Source organism: Leucopleurus acutus (genome assembly GCF_964270905.1).
Source record: "Leucopleurus acutus genome assembly, chromosome: 6".
Lineage (NCBI taxonomy): Eukaryota > Metazoa > Chordata > Mammalia > Artiodactyla > Delphinidae > Leucopleurus > Leucopleurus acutus.
This window is the reverse complement of record NC_139149.1, coordinates 56,826,142-56,844,894: the sequence shown is the minus strand read 5'-3', so window position 1 is coordinate 56,844,894 and position 18,753 is coordinate 56,826,142. Positions and strand designations below refer to the sequence as shown.

Genomic DNA, 18,753 nt, shown 5'->3' with positions numbered 1-18,753 from the left:
AGGAAGAAGGAAATTTTTTAAAGGAGGAATGAATTATACAGAATTACAGAAATCAGTGATATTTCATTATTCATAAATATTATTATTTATTACTTATTTATTTATTTGCAGTCTGCGGGCCTCTCACTTTTGTGGCCTCTCCCGTTGCGGAGCACAGGCTCCGGACACGCAGGCTCAGCGGCCATGGCTCACGGGCCCAGCCGCTCCGCGGCATGTGGGATCTTCCCGGACCGGGGCACGAACCCGTGTCCCCTGCATCGGCAGGCGGACTCTCAACCACTGCGCCACCAGGGAAGCCCCCATAAATATTATTATTTACAATTCTATATACCTAGATGTTTAGATTTATGGTAGAAAAAGCTAATAATGTGGCAAACCAACCTGCAGAATATCATAATTTTTTGTTTTCATTCACTGAAGCAATTTATATGGCTATAAATTTCTAATTTATGTTCTGATAAGAATCTGCCTTATATTAAATGTTTTATTATTTTTAAAAATAGCTAACAATGACCAAATTGAGAAAGAAAACTGACGGAAGTTACTTAAATTACTTCATGTTCCTTCCATCATAGATTTACAATTGTCTAATTTTCTGTCAGTAGGTGTCATTTTAGTGAACGGTCAGATGAATAGATTTAGACCCAAACTATATCAGAAAATGTTTTAAATGTGTACTTTTTCATGGTTAGACAACTTACTAAAGAAACATTTAAACAATGACACAGCATAGAAACCTGTTACACATGATTTGAATACAAACAATCCCAATATCAGATTAGAGTGCACTCAGAGAGACTAAAAGAATATTTAGAAAAAAGAAAGATAATTGCAGAAGGCAAAATTATCCACAAAACAACTAGAAACAAGGAGGAAAAAATCACTGAAGGAAAAGACAGAAATTCATTTTGTTATTTCAAATAACAGAATTTTAGAAATAGAGGGGCCTTATAAATCATATGTTCTTAATTTCTCATTTACCTATGACAAGGCTGAGGTTCAGAGAGTTTTTATGTCTTGAACAAAAAAGTAGTATCTTTATTTAGTGGCAGGAACTTGGCCTAGTACTCAGGTTCAATGGCCAACAACCAGTATCCCTAAATTAAGATATAACAAACTTCATAATGATACTACATTAAATTTCTGTACACATAATCATGATTTGGGACTAAACTAGTGAAAACAGTGAAGGTTATATTGAATACATTTCATGTATCAATATCTATAATTGGTTTTCTCTCCTTTAATACAAGTAGATATGATTTTAACAGAAACTTTTCAATGAGGTTTAAAACTTCTTTAAGAGTCTATAAACCAAAGAAAAGGTTCAATTTACACTATACTTATTATTTTTTCCTACCAACTTCCCCAAATAAATAGGGAAGTAATCTTCTTATTTCACCTATCTCTACGCCAAACTATTCACTCAGTTGGTTCCACAGTGTACAGTTGGCTCCAAAGTATACTTTGGTATACATAGGATACTTTGGTTCCATAGTGTCCCATTTGTTTTCAAGCCACTGAAAATACTTACATTTAACTAAACTTGCAGAATTTTTCTAAATTGTTCGTATAATTTTAACTGAAAGAGAATGCCTTTAAATTTACTAAGAACTTATATATCTATATATTTTTAAACATGGGAAAAAAGTAGTTTTTAAAGAGGTATAACTAAGAAAAGGCCAGGATTTTTAAATCTAGAAGTGGTGAGTCAAAAGCGATCTTGGATTGTGATTGGGGATGAGGCAAGGAGAAGATGACAGATAAGTAAAACAGGTAAGTCTACATACATTTTATTACTTGCTAATTGTGTTGATACAATTTTTATAACTTCTTTAAGTTTAAGGCTTGCAGCAAAAACAAAACTGTCCAGATACAAAGGGGAAAAGGTCAACATTTAGAGATAGATACAGAAGACCTCACTGTGCAAGGAAAACATTTTTAACTTTTATAGCCTGAAGGTGCTCCATTTCCAATTAAAATACTGTTAATAACTCATTTTGTGGACTTCCCTGGTGGTGCAGTGGCTACGAATCCATCTGCCAATGCAGGGGACACAGGTTCGAGCCCTGGTCCGGGAAGATCCCACATGCCGCACAGCAACTAAGCCCGTGCACCACAACTACTGAGCCCACGCTCTAGAGCCCGAGAGCCACAACTACTGAGCCCACGAGCCACAACTACTGAAGCCTGTGCACCTAGAGCCTGTGCTTCACAACGAGAAGCCACTACAGTGAGAAGCCCACACACCGCAATGAAGAGTAGCCCCCGCTCGCCACAACGAAGACCCAACGAAACCAAAAATAAATAAATCTATTTTTAAAATTATTAAAAATAACTCGTTTTGCCTTTCAAACGTCTAATCTCATTCATTCATATCACCAACTTAAATAAATTCACCTAACTACTAAATAACAAATTCAGACAAGACACTAACCTTTTTGAGAGCTCCCGTGTGTTTCCAGGCTGACCTATCATCCTCATTGCATTTAACTGAAAGTGCCACAAGACCTTGCGTGTACAATAGGGTAAAAAGCACCTTCACAATGCAGGTGAAATGGTCTACAAGAGAAAGAGAAGATCATTATTTCTTTGGAATCTAGAAATTTTGTACTCAAGATAATTTCACAAATACATGACTTTCCTTGCATGTGTAACTGGTTTTTGCTCAACACTTAAGTAATAAAATAACAATGTGATATTATATTTTCTGCCCAACAGATCTGAAATTATGAAATCAAATTCCCTTTATTCATCTACACAATATGCCAATAAGAGGCTTTTAGCAGAATGAGAAGTGTGCTCTGTTTCAACCTCAGAATAACTGTGTACCCTTGGCAAATCCCCTTACTGGGCATCATGTGCTTAATAACAATGTCTGGGAGTCTGAGTGTTTAAAACCAACACTTTATCTGCTTCTAATTTGATATATATCTTATAAAAAATAATACAATACAATATAGAACTTCTAAAGTAAAAAAAAAAATCCCAATATTTTAAGTACTCTAATTGAATTTTAAAACTCAATGAAAACTATAACAGTGCAAAACAGTAGTAACAATACGTAAAATGCCTTGCACATATTAGGTACTTAATAAATGGTAGCTTAGTCATCATTATTAACGTTATATACAGCTAATAACTTAGAAAATTTCTTCAAATGTCTCCTTTCAATCCTCGTTAACAGTCTCAGTTGGACAATTGAGTTTCAAAAGATGTGCCTGTGACAACAAAGCTAATAAGCACCCACGTCTGAACTTGACTCCACACAGTTCAGTTATCCCTTCTATTATATTATGCTGCTCCCCTAGTAAATAGTTGCCACCACTTAATCAGTTGCTAAATTCAGAAACTTGTAGACATCCTTGATACTTTCCTGTCTCTTTCTCCCTACATTAAAACAATCACCAAATCCTATCAATGTTTTTAAAATATCATTCAAATCAGTTCCAACATCCCGGACCATGCTTCCATCGTTTCTTGCCTAGACTTATAAATTCCAGCCTAAACAGTTGTGTTGGAGGGTTCCCAAGACCACTTCCGGATTTGATGATTCACTAGGAAGACTCACAAGACTCAGCATATAGTCCTATGATTTATTACAGCAAAAAAAAAAACAAAAAAAAACAAAGTAAAAGAGCAAAGGGAACAGGCATATTGGGTTAAGTCCAGAGGAAACTTTCAAGAGTCCTCTCCCTGCAGAGTCACACAGGATGTGCTTAATTCTCCCAGCAATGTGTTGTGACAGTACATGTTAAATATATACCAGGAAAGCTCGTTAAGAAACTCTGCCCAACGGAGACTGCGGGTGGCGGAGCGGGGGAGCTTCAGAGCAGCGGAGGAGAGCATAGCAACAGGGGTGCAGAGGGCAAAGCGGAGAGATTCCCGCACAGAGAATCGGTGCCGACCAGCACTCACCAGCCCGAGAGGCTTGTCTGCTCACCCGCCGGGGCGGGCGGGGCTGGGAGCTGAGGCTCTGGCTTCCGTCAGAGCACAGGGAGAGGACTGGCGGCGTGAACACAGCCAGAAGGGGTTAGTGCACCACGGCTAGCCGGGAGGGAGTCCGGGAAAAAGTCTGGAACTGCCAAAAAGGCAAGAGACTTTTTCTTCCCTCTTAGTTTCCTGGTGCGCGAGGAGAGGGGATTAAGAGTGCTGCTTAAAGGAGCTCCAGAGACGGGCGCGAGGCGCGGCTAACACCGCAGACCCCAGAGATGGGCATGAGGCTAAGGCTGCTGCTGCCGCCACCAAGAAGCCTGTGTGTGAGCACAGGTCACTCTCCACAACTCCCTTACGGGGAGCCTGTGCAGCCCGACACTGCCAGGGTCCCAGGATCCAGGGACAACTTCCCCGGGAGAACGCACGGCGCGCCTCAGGGTCATGCCGGACTCTGCCGCCGCAGGCTCGCCCTGCATCCGTACCCTACCTCCCCCCGGCCTGAGTGAGCCAGAGCTCCCAAATCAGGGGATCCTTTAACCCCGTTCTGTCTGAGCGAAGAACAGACGCCCTCCGGTGACCTACATGCAGAGGCGGGGCCAAATACAAAGCTGAGCCCCTGGGGGCTGTGAGAACAAAGAAGAGAAAGGGACACCTCTCCCAGCAGCCTCAGAAACAGCGGATTAAAGCTCCACAATCAACTTGATGTACCCTGCCTCTGTGGAATACCTGAATAGACAACGAATCATCCCAAATTGAAGAGGTGGACTTTGAGAGCAAGATTTATGATTTTTTCCCCTTTTCCTCTTTTTGTGAGTGTGTATGTGTATGCTTCTGTGTGAGATTTTGTCTGTATAGCTTTGCTTTCACCATTTGTCCTAGGGTTCTGTCCGTCCGTTTTTTGTTTTTTAAATTTTTTTCTTAATAATTATTTTTTTATTTTAATAACTTTATTTTACCATACTTTATTTTCTCCTTCCTTCCTTCCTTCCTTTCTTCTTTCTTTCTACTTTTTCTCCCTTTTATTCTGAGCCGTGTGGATGAAAGGCTCTTGGTGCTGCAGCCAGGAGTCAGTGCTGTGCCTCTGAGGTGGGAGAGCCAACTTCAGGACACTGGTCCACAAGAGACCGCCCAGTTCCATGTAATATCAAATGGCGAAAATCTCCCAGAGATCTCCATCTCAACACCAACACCCAGCTTCACTCAACGACCAGCAAGCTACAGTGCTGGACACCCTATGCCAAACAACTAGCAAGACAGGAACACAACACCACCCATTAGCAGAGAGGCTGCCTAAAACCATAATAAGTCCACAGACACCCCAAAACACACCACCAGACGTGGACCTGCCCACCAGAAAGACAAGATCCAGCCTCATCCACCAGAACACACGTACTAGTTCCCTCCACCAGGAAGCCTACACAACCCACTAAACCAACTTTAGCCACTGGGGACAGACACCAAAAACAACGGGAACTACGAACCTGCAGCCTGCAAAAAGGAGACCCCAAACACAGTAAGATAAGCAAAATGAGAAGACAGAAAAACACACAGCAGATGAAGGAGCAAGATAAAAACCCACCAGACCTAACAAGTGAAGAGGAAATAGGCAGTCTACATGAAAAAGAATTCAGAATAATGATAGTAAAGATATCCAAAATCTTGGAAATAGAATAGAGAAAATGCAAGAAACATTCAACAAGGCCCTAGAAGAACTAAAGATGAAACAAGCAACAATGAACAACACAATAAATGAAATTAAAAATACTCTAGAAGGGATCAATAGCAGAATAACTGAGGCAGAAGAACGGATAAGTGACCTGGAAGATAAAATAGTGGAAATAACTACTGCAGAGCAGAATAAAGAAAAAAGAATAAAAAGAATTGAGGACAGTCTCAGAGACCTCTGGGACAACATTAAACGCACCAACATTCGAATTATAGGGGTTCCAGAAGAAGAAGAGAAAAAGAAAGGGACTGAGAAAATATTTGAAGAGATTATAGTTGAAAACTTCCCTAATATGGGAAAGGAAATAATCAAGTCCAGGAAGCACAGAGAGTCCCATACAGGATAAATCCAAGGAGAAACACACCAAGACACATACTAATCAAACTGTCAAAAATTAAATACAAAGAAAACATATTAAAAGCAGCAAGGGAAAAACAAATAACACACAAGGGAATCCCCATAAGGTTAACAGCTGATCTTTCAGCAGAAACTCTGCAAGCCAGAAGGGACTGGCAGGACATATTTAAAGTGGTGAAAGGGAAAAACCTACAACCAAGATCACTCTGCCCAGCAAGGATCTCATTCAGATTTGATGGAGAAATTAAAACCTTTACAGACAAGCAAAAGCTGAGAGAGTTTAGCACCACCAAACCAGCTTTACAACAAATGCTAAAGGATCTTCTCTAGGCAAGAAACACAAGAGAAGGAAAAGACCTATAATAACAAACCCAAAACAATTAAGAAAATGGGAATAGGAACATACATATTGATAATTACCTTAAATGTAAATGGATTAAATGCTCCCACCAAAAGACACAGACTGGCTGAATAGATACAAAACCAAGACCCATATATATGCTGTCTACAAGAGACCCACTTCAGACCTAGAGACACATACAGACTGAAAGTGAGGGGATGGAAAAAGATATTCCATGCAAATGGAAACCAAAAGAAAGTTGGAGTAGCAATTCTCATATCAGACAAAATTGACTTTAAAATAAAGACTATAAGAAGAGACAAAGAAGGACACTACATCATGATCAGGGGATCAATCCAAGAAGAAGATATAACAACTGTATATATTTATGCACCCAACATAGGAGCACCTCAATACATAAGGCAAATACTAACAGTCATAAAAGGGGAAATCGACACTAACACATTCATAGTAGGGGACTTTAACACCCAACATTCACCAATGGACAGATCATCCAAAATGAAAATAAATAAGGAAACACAAGCTTTAAATGATACATTACACAAGATGCACTTAATTGATATTTATAGGACATTCCATTCAAAAACAACAGAATACAAATTTTTCTACAGTGCTCATGGAACATTCTCCAGGATAGATCACATCTTGGGTCACAAATCAAGCCTTGGTAAATTTAAGAAAACTGAAATTGTATCAAGTAACTTTTCCGACCACAACACTATGAGACTAGATATCAATTACAGGAAAAGATCTGTAAAAAATACAAACACATGGAGGCTAAACAATACATTACTTAATAACGAAGTGGGGCTTCCCTGGTGGCGGAGTGGTTGAGAGTCCGCCTGCCAAGGCAGGGGACACGGGTTCTTGCCACGGTCCGGGAAGATCCCACATGCCACGGAGTGGCTGAGTCCGTGAGCCACGGTGGTTGAGCCTGCGCGTCTGGAGCCTATGCTCCGCAACATGAGAGGCCACAACAATGAGAGGCCCGCGTATCATAAAAAATAAAAAATAAAAAAAAAATAACGAAGTGATCACTGAAGAAATCAAAGAGGAAATCAAAAAATACCTAGAAACAAATGACAATGGAGACATGACGACCCAAAACCTGTGGGATGCAGCAAAAGCAGTTCTAAGAGGGAAGTTTATAGCAATACAATCCTACCTTAAGAAACAGGAAACATCTCAAATAAACAACCTAACCTTACACCTAAAGCAATTAGAGAAAGAAGAACAAAAAAAATCCAAAGTTAGCAGAAGGAAAGAAATCATAATGATCAGATCAGAAATAAATGAAAAAGAAATGAAGGAAATGATAGCAAAGATCAATAAAACTAAAAGCTGGTTCTTTGAGAAGATAAACAAAATTGATAAACCGTTAGCCAGACTCATCAAGAAAAAAAGGGAGAAGACTCAAATCAATAGAATTAGAAATGAAAAAGGAGAAGTAACAACTGACACTGCAGAAATACAAAAGATCATGAGAGATTACTACAAGCAACTCTATGCCAATAAAATGGACAACCTGGAAGAAATGGACGAATTCTTAGGAATGCACAACCTGCTAAGACTGAATCAGGAAGAAATAGAAAATATGAACAGAGCAATCACAAGCACTGAAATTGAAACTGTGATTAAAAATCTTCCAACAAACAAAAGCCCTGGACCAGATGGCTTCACAGGCGAATTCTATCGAACATTTAGAGAAGAGCTAACATCTATCCTTCTCAATCTCTTCCAAAATATAGCAGAGGGAGGAACACTCCCAAACTCATTCTATGAGGCCACCATCACCCTGATACCAAAACCAGACAAAGATGTCACAAAGAAAGAAAACTACAGGCCAATATCACTAATGAACATAGATGCAAAAATCCTCAACAAAATACTAGCAAACAGAATCCAACAGCACATTAAAAGGATCATACACCATGATCAAGTGGGGTTTATCCCAGGAATGCAAGGATTCTTCAATATACACAAATCAATCAATGTGATACACCATATTAACAAATTGAAGGATGAAAACCCTATGATAAACGCAATAGATGCAGGAAAATCTTTCAACAAAATTCCACACCCATTTATGATAAAAAGTCTCCAGAAAGTAGGCACAGAGGGAACCTACCTCAACATAACAAAGGCCATATATGACAAACTCACAGCCAATATCGTCCTCAATGGTGAAAAACTGAAACCATTTCCACTAAGATCAGGAACAAGACAAGGTTGCCCACTCTCACCACTATTATTCAACGTAGTTTTGGAAGTTTTAGCCACAGCAATCAGAGAAGAAAAGGAAATACAAGGAATCCAAATCGGAAAAGAAGAAGTAAAGCTGTCACTGTTTGCAAATGACATGATACTATACATAGAGAATCCTAAAGAATCTACCAGTAAACTACTAGAGCTAATCAATGAATTTGGTAAAGTAGCAGGATACAAAATTAATGCACAGAAATCTCTGGCATTCCTATACACTAATGATGAAAAATCTGAAAGTGAAATCAAGAAAACACTCCCATTTACCACTGCAACAAAAAGAATAAAATATCTAGGAATAAACCTACCTAAGGAGACAAAAGACCTGTATGCAGAAAATTATAAGACACTGATGAAAGAAATTAAAGATGATACAAATAGATGGAGAGATATACCATGTTCTTGGATTGGAAGAATCAACATTGTGAAAGTGACTATACTACCCAAAGCAATCTACAGATTCAATGCAATCCCTATCAAACTACCACTGGCATTTTTCACAGAACTAGAACAAAAAATTTCACAATCTGTATGGAAACACAAAAGACCCCGAATAGCCAAAGCAATCTTGAGAATGAAAAACGGAGCTGGAGGAATCAGGCTCCGTGACTTCAGACTATACTACAAAGCTACAGTAATCAAGACAGTATGGTACTGGCACAAAAACAGAAATATAGATCAATGGAACAGGATAGAAAGCCCAGAGATAAACCCATGCACATATGGTCACCTTATCTTTGATAAAGGAGGCAGGAATGTACAGTGGAGAAAGGACAGCCTCTTCAATAAGTGGTGCTGGGAAAACTAAACAGGTACATGTAAAAGTATGAGATTAGATCACTCTCTAACACCATACACAAAAATAAGCTCAAAATGGATTAAAGACCTAAATGTAAGGCCAGACACTATCAAACTCTTAGAGGAAAACATAGGCAGAACACTCTATGACATAAATCACAGCATGATCCTTTTCGACCCACCTCCTAAAGGAATGGAAATAAAAACAAAAATAAACAAATGGGACCTAATGAAACTTCAAAGCTTTTGCACAGCAAAGGCAACCATAAACAAGACCAAAAGACAACCCTCAGAATGGGAGAAAATATTTGCAAATGAAGCAACTGACAAAGGATTCATCTCCAATATTTACAAGCAGCTCATGCAGCTCAATACCAAAAATACAAACAACCCAATCCAAAAATGGGCAGAAGACCTAAACAGACATTTCTCCAGAGAAGATATACAGACTGCCAATAAACACATGAAAGAATGCTCAACATCATTAATCATTAGAGAAATGCAAATCAAAACTACAATGAGATATCATCTCACACCAGTCAGAATGGCCATCATCAAAAAATCTCAAAACAGAGAAACTGGTAAAAAAACAAAAAAAAAAACCTCGAAACAATAAATGCTGGAGAGGGTGTGCAGAAAAGGGAACCCTCTTGCACTGTTGGTGGGAATGTGAATTGGTACAGCCACTATGGAGAACAGTATGCAGATTCCTTAAAAAACTATAAATAGAAATACCATATGACCCAGCAATCCCACTACTGGGCATATACCCTGAGAAAACCATAATTCAAAAAGGGTCATGTACCAAAATGTTCACTGCAGCTCTATTTACAATAGCCAGGACATGGAAACAACCTAAGTGTCCATCATTGGATGAATGGATAAAGAAGATGTGGCACATATATACAATGGAATATTACTCAGCCATAAAAAGAAATAAAATTGAGCTATTTGTCATGAGGTGGATGGACCTACAGTCTGTCATACAGAGTGAAGTAAGTCAGAAAGAGAAAGACAAATACCATATGCTAACACATATATATGGAATTTAAGAAAAAAAAATGTCATGAAGAACCTAGGGGAAAGACAGGAATAAAGACACAGACCTACTAGAGAATGGACTTGAGGATATGGGGAGGGGGAAGGGTAAGCTGGGACAAAGTGAGAGAGTGGCATGGACATATATACACTACCAAACGTAAAACAGCTAGCTAGTGGGAAGCAGCCGCATGGCACAGGGAGATCAGCTAGGTGCTTTGGTATCACCTAGAGGGGTGGGATAGGGAGGGTGGGAGGGAGGGAGACGCAAAAGGGAAGAGATATGGGGATATATGTATAACTGATTCACTTTGTTATAAAGCAGAAACTAACACACCATTGTAAAGCAGTTATACTCCAATAAAGATGTTAAAAAAATAAAAAAGAAAGAAAGAAGAAACTCTGCCCAAGATTTTTATTGGGAGCAGGTCACATAGGTACCCACTGCCTAGCACATACCAAAGTTCTAGATTCCCAGAAAGAAAGCAGGTATGTTCAGCATAAACCACATTGTTTGTACAGTTTAGGCACAGAGAGCCATTTAGGCACAGAGAGCCATCAGTGGGATGGTGGAAACTCCCAAAATCAAAGTTCCCAGATACCAGTCAAGGGCCAACCTTGGAAGCAGGCCTTTCAAAGGATAGCACTCAGGCCTTCTTTATTAACTCTTTTCTGCACAGTGGTTTATCAGCATTACCTGCCCCCTGCAATCTTTTCTGTCTATTACAGCAAGACTCACCTTTTTAAAAGTATTTGGCATCCTTCTACTGGGTCTCTGTTCAAGTGGAATTACTCCCTCCTTGTAACCTGGCTAACTCTTAAATTAGTCAGATGACACCTTAAAAATCATGCCCTAAGGAAAATCTTGCCTAATTTTAAATTTGTGTGTTTCTGTGTGTGTGTGAGTGTGTAGTGTGCCTGTGCACACATGCATACACACACACATGCTTTCTCTTACCCATGTTTATGGGTTGGGGTGGGAACTTGATATAAGCTGAGCCAGTCAGAGTACCTATCCAGGATTTGTCTAACTGGAGGCAAAGGGAAGGTGTAAAGATGTGAGTCTGGAAATATCAGAGGTCATGCTCCTAGTCTATGGCAGAGACTGTCTAAGGCAAGGCTGAATGAAGCAGATCCACAGAGAGAGGGATAGACCCAAGATGGCAAGAACCCTGCCAGCATGTGAAGCCATGGTTCTGGTCATCCCTAAGACTACCAATTCCTACAGTTTGGTTATGTGAGTCCATCAGTGCTCTTTCTTTGTGCTTATAAGCTAGTTCTAAATGGATTTCTAAATATCTTAACACCTAACGCATGCCAGGTTATAGACAATAAGGACTTGGAGTCTGGATAGTAAGAGAGACAGATGGCTGTATGTATGTACAGGGTGTGATGGGAGCAAACAGGAGGAGGAACTAATATAGACTAAGGGCAGGGAATAGAAAAACATTCAAGCCTCCTGCCCCAACAAGGAGAGTTAGTCTTGAATGATGAAGAGAAATAAGCCATAATAAGGAAGGCAAAGATGGAATGAGGCAAGGAAAGGGGGATTCCAGACAGAGGAAGCTGTTTGTACAAGGGTCACAAAAAGAGCCCAAGACTTACAAGAATTGTAAATTGTCCAATGTATCTAGACTTATAAGTAGCAATCTACGAGAGATGAAGCTAGAAAAGTAATCTTCATGCCGAAGACCAAAGGTTGCAAACTGAGGGTTACCTGTCTGAATGCAGCCTGGAGAGATGTTTGGTTTGTCTTTATCCTGTTTTGTCTTTAGTTACTGACATTTAAAACTCGGATATTTCTTGTAAAAGTCCAGATTTCCACTTACTCTTAAAAAACAGGAAAATCTGACAATACTGGGTCCACATTCTTACATGACGACAGGTATCTGGAGCTGAACAGTAAGTGTGTCCTCTTTGGCCAAGCATGCATTCTCTAACTTGTCACAGTCCCCAACTCCCATTTATATCAAACCAAAGACATTATTGTTAAGAATGAGTTTAGGCTATGAAGCCAAATTGTCTAGATTTAAATTGACTCTTCTGATCTTAGGCAAGTTAGTTAAACACTCTGTTTCTATTTTTTCATCTGTTAAATGAGGATAATATCACCTGCTTTAAAGGGATTAAGTTAAATGCTTAAAATAGTGATTGGCAATGGCAATCAGTAAATATCTGTTGTTATTAATATTACTATTTACGTTACTTATTTGATATCTATAAGCATTTGATTTATAGAATCTAGACTGGGCAATGAGAAGTAATTTTAAGCAGGATAGGGATAATATTAGATTTGAATTTTAAAATATTCACTGCTGCTTCTTAGGAGAAAGGGACTAAAACAAGACTAGAGGCAAGAACACCTATTAGCAGATAGCAAAAGTACTCTAGCATATGTCAAATTAGATGGCCTGATGGAAAGAATGGGTCGAATTAGAGAAGTATTTAGATGACAGAAATTACAGCATTTGGTAGAGCTTTTTGGAGGTAGAAAATAATGGTAGACTCTCATTCTACAAAGAGTAACTAGTAGTAGTGTTGACTAAAATGGAAAACAGGAAGAGAGCAAGTTTGGATGGGAAGAAAATGAATTAATGTTATATATGTTGAGTTTGAGGCATGTGTAGAAATCTGCAGCTCACCACGGAGCTGTAGACTGGAGCTAGAATATGTGGGAATCATCAAAGAATAGGTACAGATGATGCTATAGGAAAGAAGGTAAAATTGAGAAGGGGTCAGGAACCAAGCAACAACTCAAAGAATGGGAAGAGGAAGAGGTGAATGAAAAGGAGCCTTGAAAATGAGCAGAAAAAGAGATACAAGGAAAACCAAGAAAGGACGGTATCAAAATTAAAAAAAGAGTATTTCATGACGATTAAATGTTTTAATAGAATGCTAAAAATTAGAGAATTTGTCTACTAAGCACAGAACAAAATGATTTTAACCAGTAAGTCATTTACATGGCCTAGAAATACCACTCACATTTAGTTTCTTCTCATTATAAACTACATAAATTAATTTTTAATTAAAAAGAAATGATGCATTAAAAAAATGACGACTTTTTAAGCATAATTTTAGCTTTTTGTTGTAGCAAACTACTAACTTTTTTTTGTTACTTTGCCTTGATTATCATCATTTTAAAAATATTTAAACTGGAAGTTTAAAGTCACAGATTAAGCTTAAGTTCTCACATTCACTCATTCATTTAAGAAATATTTATTTACTGAATACTTGCCATGTGTGAAATCAATGCATTTTAGGGACTTAGGGAAAAAACAAGGAATCACTCATTTGAGGTGTATACTAAGTCAACAGGTTGCTGTCTTCCAAGGTTACAACAGAGAGCAAATCCCTTCACATGTAATTATCAAAATTTAAAAAGGAGAAAAAGAAATTGGATATCTACTCTCAATCTGTTTTTTAAAAAAACCAAAAATCACAATCAACCTACCTGAGGGTAAACAAAGGAAGATCAATATTTATTTTAAATGCCTTAAAAGCACACAGACTTTAAACAATGGTACAGATTTTAAGTTTTATAGTGCTACTGCATGATAGGAAAAAGGAAGGGTGTAGGGAGACAAGGCACTTTCAAGGGCCCTATAATAAAAGCTTGCCCCTACTGATCACATACGATAAAGAGTCTGGTAAGGTAGAAATGTTGGCCTGAGGCTCTTTAAAATGTGAATTTCTCCTCAGAATCACAAATGAAAATTATTTCTTTACTTCATATTCTAAATTGCTGTGAGGACTGAACTAGGTAGATGCCACATCTATCTCATCACACTATTTCAGAAGATGAAGTCATCATTTTGTTGTTAGCAAGCAATTCAACATTGTTAAAAATTTGCAACATTATAACTCATGAAATTAAACAACTTTTTAAATAGATATCACATGTAAATCTTTATCCATATTTCTGATTTTTCATCAAAATAAAGATCCTAAAACAGGAATATAGTTCAAAGGATACTGATGCCAAGCTGAGACAACAGCTTGACTCTGGAATGATATAAACAAAATCTAAGTAAACCAGATTTTCTTCAGTGGGTAAGGCATGAAAACACAAGAAATTTTCAAAAATCAGACAATTAAATATTTACTGAGTACGTACTCTATGCAACAGTATTTGTGCTGTGTTTTGCAAAACTAATCCAGGGAATCTATAATCTCCTGCAGAGATACAGTTATTCAACATACATTTATTTACTTGCTTGCCTACAAGTACCAGGCTTAGTGCAGGTGATAAACAAGAAGACAAAGAGGATTGAGATGTCTGCAAAAGTTTCTTTTCCAGTTTTCTGGAAGTTTTCTTTTGTCACCTTAACTCTATGTCACCTTAGAGTTAAGGTGACATAAAATGCTCCAAGTTTCTTTTAGGACAAGATAGAGTACATATAAAATAATAAAGCCCAAATGTGAAAAACCATACAAGTAAATAGGACATAATCTGAAGGCAGTATCAGACACTTTATTCTTTTCCTAAAATTACCATGAAAAATTAACAAAACGAAAAAGGTAGCCTACTGAATGGAAGAAGATATTTGCAAACAACGTATCCAATAAGAGGTTAATAACCAAAATATACAAAGAACTCACAGAACTCATGCAACTGTGGAACAATAGTTAAAGTGTTTCTAATATAATATTAATGCTGTTAATATCATACTGGTATGATACTAACACTAATTAAAAATAATGGGTCATCACATTTTGAATAACTCTATGATACTACCATATCAAAATATGTATGTATGCATGGAGATAAGGTAGAGGCATTAGGGCTGACAGTTTGCTCTATTTTTCACATTTTGTATCATTTTAATTTTTTAAAAACAAAGAGTGATTTCCCCATGTCTTTACCTTATTATTGACTAAAAATCTAAAAATAGACCTACAAGGGAAAAAAACTATTTCACTGTCATCTTCTTTAGATATGTATGATTACAATGCTATTTACCTCAGAACATTTCCATCAGACTGAATGCTACACTTATGCCTATAATTTTTAGAATATTCATTATATATACAATATAATCTAAGAATCTAAATTATAAAGACATACCTTTGCGTAAGGGTTGTGGCATCATTAAGATCTGAATAAGCAAAAGGGATGTAACATCATGATAAAGAATTGGAACCTCAGGCTGTTGCTCCTCATTTCCCAGCCTAAAAGAAAAGTGCATAATCACTTTAGACAGTATTGTATCTTCCTTCTAATTCATTTTATATTTCACATATATGTCTATGGAACAGAAATCAACTTTCATAAGCAACTGAGAAATCTCAGAAGAAAAAGTTAGAGCCATATTTTTGGCCTAAAAATAAAACCTTTTAGGTTCACATATTTCCTTGACTCTGCCTAATATGAAAAAATTACATAGAAAATTTATTAGGTCTTAGGATATATTAACTTGATTATGATTAACTTTCTGATCTCTTAGATTACAGAAATCAAACAAAGAATTAAACGGAGCTTAAGAGAATTAGTTTCACTACAAATGGGGTGGCACTTAGGACACTTGCTATGACAAACTTCATACTAAAGAAGAAATATTCATGTTATAAAAAAAACAATTCACAAATAAGTTACATTGAAAAGCCATGGTCAATATCTCTTGTTAAAAGTTGTTTCAACTTTATGACTAAAATTCAAATAAAATCTTTAACAGTTTCAAAGTTTCAAAGAAAAATAATAACCAAAGCAGAACTTAAAATACACTATAAAAGATAAAATAGTAAATCTAAGGAATGTATAGTACTATAAAACACATAGAATATATTATAAAGCAGCTCTTTTCACTCTAAAAGAATTTTTAAAACTCCTTTAGAAGCTTCAATTTTGGGTCATAGGTTTAATTTTTAATGTCAGAAAAAAGTTAATCTTAAGCTTCCAGAATTGGTTAAATTCTGAAGCTACACTTCAGACTAGACTTGGGATAAACAAGAATTGCTCAAATCTTTTATTAGGCTTCATCACTCAACAAATATATAGTGATTACTTAACTGTATGTCAGGCACTGGACACATATGTGAGTAAACCAATCTCTGCTGCTGTGAAGCTTAAATAACTGGCAGAAGATGACAGCTCTTTGAATGGCTCTATTCTCTACAAATATCTCTTTAATACACTTGTCTTTCTCTCCAAAGGTAACCTTCCATTAATGCCATGAATCCTAGTATTTCTTGTCTCTTAAGTCTCTCTGGCATCTCTTCTTTACATGACCAAAGTTCTTAAAAAGAAAAAAAAATCGAGGGGACACCATTTCCTCACCTATTATTCAAATTCCCATAGAAATGGTTTTCCACTGATTACACAAGTGGTAGCTTTTGTACGTCTGTAAATTAAATTGGGAGTAAATAAATAAATTAGGTGTATCGTTTAAAGAATTTTTAATGATGTGGGAATTTGGTTGGTGTTATTTTTAAAAAGCAGATTCTAAAACTGATACAATATGATTCAAACAGCTTTTTTTTCCATTTTTATTTATGTATTTATGTATGTATTTATGTATTTATTTACTACTGGAGTATAACTGCTTTACAATGCTGTGTTAGTTTCTACTGTACAGTGAAATGAATCAGCTCCATGTACACCCATATCCCCTCCCTCTTGGACCTCCCTCCCATCTCTCCCCCACATCCCACCCATCTAGGTTGTCACAGAGCACCGAGCCGAGCTTCCTGTGCTCTACAGCATGTTCCACTATCTATCTATTTTACACATGGCATTTCTGCGTGTGTGTGTATATATATATATATACACACACACACACAGAGAAAAAGACTGCAAAGAAATGTCTCTCATTTTTATGAGACATTATGTTTCATTTTTATGGTTCATGAGTTCATCAAATTGTAATAAACTATATATAGCAGGTAGGTTATGAGATTTTAGATTGTTTCATTTTCTTTCTCAACATTTTTGTACATTTTATACATTGTACAATAACTACAATTTCATAATCAGGAAAAATTTATAAAAACAATAACCTGGAGCTTGTTGGCTACTAAGATAATAACAATCATCTCAGGACACAGGAATGGATCTTTCCTGGCACACAGTAAGCACATATTCTGAATGAATGAATGAATGAATGAATGGATACACCCCACTGTAGAGAAGTCAACCACAGTTTTGGTGTTTTTTTTAAAATAAACTTATTTATTTATTTATTTTTGGCTGTGTGTTGGATCTTCATTGCTGCACATGGGCTTTCTCTAGTTGCGGCAAGCAGGGGCTACTTTGAAGTGTGCAGGCTTCTCACTGCGTTGGCTTCTCTTGTTGCAGATCATGGGCTCTAGGCACGTGGGCTTCAGTAGTTGTGGCTCACGGGCTCTAGAGCGTAGGCTCAGTAGTTGTGGCGCATGGGCTTAGTTACTCCGCGGCATGTGGGATTGTCCTGGACCAGGGCTCAAACCCGTGTCCCCTGCATTCTTAACCACTGTGTCACCAGGGAAGTCCCAACCACAGTTTTTTAATGTGGGGTTTAATATCATCATTGTGACAAGTATCTGTTAAATGCTTAATATTTTAAAATACATAATTATCTCTATCTCAAAGTTTTTAGGTAATCTTTAAAATCCAGATTATAAAAAGTGTACACTACTATTAATTCCAGGGATAATAAGGGGAAATGGGTGGGTTAGACTTAACAGGCCTAATTTTCCCATTTTTTTTTAAACCAAAGTGACTATCAACACAGTGAAATTTAAAGAAAATAAGGAAATAATTTTCATGAGGATTATAGACAAAAGTGTATATGAGAAACCTACATCATTAGACATACAATTTTATGTTGTAAAAGGATTAAAAGTGAGAATACAGAAAAAGATACTTCCATTTTTAAAACTCTTATACAGAAATGAAACACAGATACATAATCAACTGTAATATTACAAGTTAGTGAACTAATGAACCATAAAAATGAGAGCAAATAAGAAGGGGAAAAAAAAATCAACCAGATTTTCCAGAAATTCCTCAAATCTCTCCAAATCTTTCTGATTCCGAAGCCTAAGTTTTTAGCTATTACTCTATGCTTCCTTAGGTTCTGGAATCAGAAAGATTTGGATTCAGATCAGCTCTACTCCTTCACAGCTGTGTGCCCCTAAAGAATATGTTAATTAACTTTTCTAAGCCTCATGTTCCTCATATGTAAAAATTGAGACAACAATGGTACCTAGTTTATACAGTTATGGTGATGATTAAATGAGATTATATATGCAAAGCACAAAAATGTGTAGCATGATGTAAACACTGGATAACTGTTCGCAG

At 37.2% G+C, this 18,753-nt stretch overlaps 1 protein-coding gene across 5 annotated transcripts in view; it reads right to left on the bottom strand.

Annotated features, from left to right (window-relative positions):
* The window catches only part of UBR3 (ubiquitin protein ligase E3 component n-recognin 3), a 232,759-nt gene that overhangs the window by 26,971 nt on the left and 187,035 nt on the right, over positions 1-18,753 (bottom strand). For all 5 annotated transcript variants that reach the window (XM_082840764.1, XM_082840766.1, XM_082840767.1 and 2 more), the window contains 2 exons: positions 15,544-15,647; positions 2,438-2,562 (listed from right to left, as the gene is read on the bottom strand). In XM_082840764.1, the coding sequence (XP_082696890.1) occupies positions 2,438-2,562; positions 15,544-15,647 (229 nt within the window). The remainder of the gene's footprint in view (positions 1-2,437; positions 2,563-15,543; positions 15,648-18,753) is intronic.